The 6,000-nt window shown below is 48.9% G+C and overlaps 1 protein-coding gene across 1 annotated transcript in view; it reads right to left on the bottom strand.

The window, feature by feature from the left end:
• Nucleotides 1-240: 240 nt before the first annotated feature.
• Nucleotides 241-6,000, bottom strand: part of crb1 (crumbs cell polarity complex component 1) — a 66,692-nt gene continuing 60,932 nt past the window's right edge. The window contains exon 13 of the mRNA XM_029648730.2: nucleotides 241-2,270. Within this exon, the coding sequence (XP_029504590.1) occupies nucleotides 2,052-2,270 (219 nt within the window). The 3' untranslated portion in view covers nucleotides 241-2,051. The remainder of the gene's footprint in view (nucleotides 2,271-6,000) is intronic.

Genomic DNA, 6,000 nt, shown 5'->3' with positions numbered 1-6,000 from the left:
AACATCCCTGGTTATCCCTACTGCCTCTGATCTGGTGGACTGACTAAACAGAGAACATCCCTGGTTATCCCTACTGCCTCTGATCTGGAGGACTCACTAAACAGAGAACATCCCTGGTTATCCCTACTGCCTCTGGTCTGGTGGACTCACTAAACAGAGAACATCCCTGGTTATCCCTACTGCCTCTGATCTGGAGGACTCACTAAACAGAGAACATCCCTGGTCATCCCTACTGCCTCTGATCTGGAGGACTCACTAAACAGAGAACATCCCTGGTCATCCCTACTGCCTCTGATCTGGAGGACTCACTAAACAGAGAACATGCCTGGTTATCCCTACTGCCTCTGATCTGGTGGACTCACTAAACACACATGCATCCTTTGTAAATGATGTCTGAGTGTTGGAATGTGCCACTGGCTATCCATAAAAAAACAAAAACAAGAATGGTGCCATCTGGTTCGATTAATATAAGGAATTTGAAATGATTTATACTATTACTTTTGATACTTAAGTATATTTTAGCAATTCCATTTACTTTTGATACTTAAGTATATTTAAACAAAACTTTTAGACTTTTACTCAAGTAGTATTTTACTGGGTGACTTTCACCTGAGTCGTTTTCTATGAAGCCATCTTTACTTTTACTCAAGTATGGCAATTGGGCTCTTTTCGGACCACTGTGTTCTTATATGTTTAAGTAAAGCAGAATACTTCTATATCTAGTGGCAAGACTGGAAGCCTTCTCTGTCTATCTATGCATATCCTCATCTAGTGCAGAGCGGCCCTCTGGAGCTCCCATTTCACTACAACATTCAAGTGTTTTGAGGACCAAATGAAAGGTGAGGTATTTGTATTTGCGGCTGAGGCAAAAACAGTAGAAATCAGTGATAAACGTAACATAGTAAATCCCGAATACTCCAACTAGTACGATTATGTTACGTTTTGTATGGTATGTATTAATTTATGGGTGTCCATCATACATTTCGTACAATATGTTACGATTTTGAAAACATATGATATGTTACGAATTCCAATTAGTTGTGGCTAACGTTAGCTAAGTGGCTAATGCTAACGGTAGCGAGGTTAGTTAGGCTAGAGGATAAGGTTAGGAGTTAGGTTAATGGGTTAAGGGGAAGGGGAAGCTAACATGCTTATGTAGTTGCAAAGTAGCTAAAAAGTAGTAAGTAGTGGCTACATTTCTAAATCTGCCCGCCATGATTCATACACGAAACATTTGGGTTGCTAGACATTGGCGTTATACATCCACCCAGACCAACCACTGTACTTTCCTTTTTGCCTTATGTCTTATGTAACCATACAAAACGTAACACATCATACTAATTTCAGTATTCTGGATTTACCTTTACTATGTTACATCTAGTCTATGAGACCAGGCTTTAAGATCAGGTCAGGAAGGACCTCTGTATCTCAGTTGGTAGAGCATGGTGCTTGCAACACCAGGATAGTGGGTTCGGTTCCCGGGACCACACATACGTAAAACGTGGATAAAAGTGTCTGCTAAATGGCATATTAGTATTATATTACCCCAGCGATGATATTGGGATAAAGTCTCCTCTATGAGTCTCTCCATCGTGTTGAGTAGTGGGTTTGGAACTGGGCCCAGGACAGTCAGTGTGGCTGGATCACTTGATAAAGGGCTCAAGGGCCAAGTGTTTGGTTTGAGATTCAGCCTGTGTTGGGTCAGTGGTGGGTTTGGAACTGGGCCCAGGCCAGTGAGTTGTGTCTCAATATGTCTCCATGGAACAGTGTTGGGACAGTGGTGAGTGGTGGGTTTGGAACTGGGACCAGGCCAGTGAGTTGTGTCTCAATATGTCTCCATGGAACAGTGTTGGGACAGTGGTGAGTGGTGGGTTTGAAACTGGGCCCAGGCCAGTGAGTTGTGTCTCAATATGTCTCCATGGAACAGTGTTGGGACAGTGGTGAGTGGTGGGTTTGGAACTGGGCCCAGGCCAGTGAGTTGTGTCTCAATATGTCTCCATGGAACAGTGTTGGGACAGTGGTGAGTGGTGGGATTGAAACTGGGCCATGTTTTATATGAGTCTCTCCACGGGCGGCGGCTGGGCTATGTTCCACATTTCTACGCGGGATCCCTCCTTCTCCTGTCGGCTGGGGCTGTAGGTGCCATGGGTGGCCCTACGGTTCAGAGCCACCACCAGACCCACAGAGGTACTGACCAGGGCCAGTAGCAGCACCACTGACACCAGACTGACCGACAGCAATAGGTCAGTGGTCAGCCCTTCAGAGGTCAACTGGAGGGGGAGAAGGGGTGAGGAAGAGGAGGAGGGCAGAAGGGGAGAATGGGGGAGGACAGGGGTGGAGGTGGGAGGAGGAGGGGGAGGACATTAGTGGAGGTGGGAGGAAGAGGAGGACAGGGGTGGAGGTGGGAGGAAGAGGAGGAGGACAGGGGTGGAGGTGGGAGGAAGAGGACAGGGGTGGAGGTGGGAGGAAGAGGAGGAGGACAGGGGTGGACAGCAGTGGAGGTGGGAGGAAGAGGAGAAAGGGGAGGACAGTGGTGGAGGTGGGAGGAAGAGGAGGAGGACAGTGGTGGAGGTGGGAAGAAGAGGGGGAGGACAGTGGTGGGAGGAAGAGGAAGACAAGGGTAGAGGAAGAGGAAGACAAGGGTAGAGGTGGGAGGAAGAGGAGGACAGGGGTAGAGGTGGGAGGAAGATGAGGACATGGTTAGAGGTGGGAGGAAGAGGAGGAGGAAGAGGAGGACAGGGTTAGAGGTGGGAGGAAGAGGAGGAGGACAGGGGTAGAGGTGGGAGGAAGAGGACAGGGTTAGAGGTGGGCGGAAGAGGAGGAGGACAGGGGTAGAGGTGGGAGGAAGAGGACAGGGTTAGAAGTGGGAGGAAGAGGAGGAGGAGGAGGACAGGGGTAGAGGTGGGAGGAAGAGGACAGGGTTGGAGGTGGGCGGAAGAGGACAGGGGTAGAGGTGGGCAGAAGAGGAGGTAGGAGGAAGAGGAGGAGGGAAGATGGGGGTGGGAGGAGGACAGGGGTAGAGTTGGGAGGAAGAGGAGGAGGGGAGATGTGGGAGGAGGGGGACAGGGGTAGAGGTGGGAGGAAGAGGAGGGGAGATGGGGGTGGGAGGAGGAGGACAGGGGTAGAGGTAGGAGGAAGAGGAGGGGAGACAGGGGTCAGTACAAGTACACTACAAACTGCGAAGCAGGAAACACATGAACATCAATAAATAGGTGCTAAAGTACATAGGCAGCATCATTAACAAACTGGTCAGACCAGAGGGAAGAAAAACACAAACTCTGTCTCAAATCAAATCAAATTTTATTTGTCACATACACATGGTTAGCAGATGTTAATGCGAGTGTAGCGAAATGCTTGTGCTTCTAGTTCCGACAATGCAGTGATTTACATTTACATTTACATTTAAGTCATTTAGCAGACGCTCTTATCCAGAGCGACTTACAAATGGGTGCTTTCACCTTATGACATCCAGTGGATAACCAACAAGTAATCTAACTAACAATTCCAAAACTACTGTCTTATACACAGTGTAAGGGGATAAGGAATATGTACATAAGGATATATGAATGAGTGATGGTACAGAGCAGCATACAGTAGATGGTATCGAGTACAGTATATACATATGAGATGAGTATGTAGACAAAGTAAACAAAGTGGCATAGTTAAAGTGGCTAGTGACATAAGAATGCAGTCGATGATCTAGAGTACAGTATATACATATGCATATGAGATGAATAATGTAGGGTAAGTAACATTATATAAGGTAGCATTGTTTAAAGTGGCTAGTGATATATTTACATCATTTCCCATCAATTCCCATTATTAAAGTGGCTGGAGTTGGGTCAGTGTCAATGACAGTGTGTTGGCAGCAGCCACTCAATGTTAGTGGTGGCTGTTTAACAGTCTGATGGCCTTGAGATAGAAGCTGTTTTTCAGTCTCTCGGTCCCAGCTTTGATGCACCTGTACTGACCTCGCCTTCTGGATGATAGCGGGGTGAACAGGCAGTGGTTCGGGTGGTTGATGTCCTTGATGATCTTTATGGCCTTCCTGTAACATCGGGTGGTGTAGGTGTCCTGGAGGGCAGGTAGTTTGCCCCCGGTGATGCGTTGTGCAGACCTCACTACCCTCAGGAGAGCCTTACGGTTGAGGGCGGAGCAGTTGCCGTACCAGGCGGTGATACAGCCCGCCAGGATGCTCTCGATTGTGCATCTGTAGAAGTTTGTGAGTGCTTTTGGTGACAAGCCGAATTTCTTCAGCCTCCTGAGGTTGAAGAGGCGCTGCTGCGCCTTCTTCACGACGCTGTCAGTGTGAGTGGACCAATTCAGTTTGTCTGTGATGTGTATGCCGAGGAACTTAAAACTTGCTACCCTCTCCACTACTGATCCATCGATGTGGATAGGGGTGTTCCCTCTGCTGTTTCCTGAAGTCCACAATCATCTCCTTAGTTTTGTTGACGTTGAGTGTGAGGTTATTTTCCTGACACCACACTCCGAGGGCCCTCACCTCCTCCCTGTAGGCCGTCTCGTCGTTGTTGGTAATCAAGCCTACCACTGTTGTGTCGTCCGCAAACTTGATGATTGAGTTGGAGGCGTGCATGGCCACGCAGTCGTGGGTGAACAGGGAGTACAGGAGAGGGCTCAGAACGCACCCTTGTGGGGCCCCCATGTTGAGGATCAGCGGGGAGGAGATGTTGTTGCCTACCCTCACCACCTGGGGGCGGCCCGTCAGGAAGTCCAGAACCCAGTTGCACAGGGCGGGGTCGAGACAAAGGGTCTCGAGCTTGATGACGAGCTTGGAGGGTACTATGGTGTTGAATGCCGAGCTGTAGTCGATGAACAGCATTCTCACATAGGTATTCCTCTTGTCCAGGTGGGTTAGGGCAGTGTGCAGTGTGGTTGAGATTGCATCGTCTGTGGACCTATTTGGGCGGTAAGCAAATTGGAGTGGGTCTAGGGTGTCAGGTAGGGTGGAGGTGATATGGTCCTTGACTAGTCTCTCAAAGCACTTCATGATGACGGAAGTGAGTGCTACGGGGCGGTAGTCGTTTAGCTCAGTTACCTTAGCTTTCTTGGGAACAGGAACAATGGTGGCCCTCTTGAAGCATGTGGGAACAGCAGACTGGTATAGGGATTGATTGAATATGTCCGTAAACACACCGGACAGCTGGTCTGCGCATGCTCTGAGGGCGCGGCTGGGGATGCCGTCTGGGCCTGCAGCCTTGCGAGGGTTAACACGTTTAAATGTCTTACTCACCTCGGCTGCAGTGAAGGAGAGACCGCATGTTTTCGTTGCAGGCCGTGTCAGTGGCAATGTATTGTCCTCAAAGCGGGCAAAAAAGTTATTTAGTCTGCCTGGGAGCAAGACATCCTGGTCCGTGACTGGGCTGGGTTTCTTCTTGTAGTCCGTGATTGACTGTAGACCCTGCCACATGCCTCTTGTGTCAGAGCCATTGAATTGAGATTCCACTTTGTCTCTGTACTGACGCTTAGCTTGTTTAATAGCCTTGCGGAGGAAATAGCTGCATTGTTTATATTCGGACATATTACCAGACACCTTGCCTGATTAAAAGCAGTGGTTCGCTTTCAGTTTCACGCGAATGCTGCCATCAATCCACGGTTTCTGGTTTGGGAATGTTTTTATCGTTGCTATGGGAACGACATCTTCGAGCGTTCTAATGAACTCGCACACCGAATCAGCGTATTCGTCAATATTTCCATCTGACGCAATACGAAACATGTCCCAGTCCACGTGATGGAAGCAGTCTTGGAGTGTGGAGTCAGCTTGGTCTGACCAGCGTTGGACAGACCTCAGCGTGGGAGCCTCTTGTTTTAGTTTCTGCCTGTAGGCAGGGATCAGCAAAATGGAGTCGTGGTCAGCTTTTCCGAAAGGGGGCGGGGCAGGGCCTTATATGCGTCGCGGAAGTTAGAGTAACAATGATCCAAGGTTTTACCACCCCTGGTTGCGCAATCGATATGCTGGTAAAATTTAGGGAGTCTTGT

This window comes from Oncorhynchus nerka, linkage group LG24, assembly GCF_034236695.1.
Source record: "Oncorhynchus nerka isolate Pitt River linkage group LG24, Oner_Uvic_2.0, whole genome shotgun sequence".
NCBI classification, from domain to species: domain Eukaryota; kingdom Metazoa; phylum Chordata; class Actinopteri; order Salmoniformes; family Salmonidae; genus Oncorhynchus; species Oncorhynchus nerka.
This window is presented reverse-complemented; position numbering and strand designations above follow the sequence as displayed.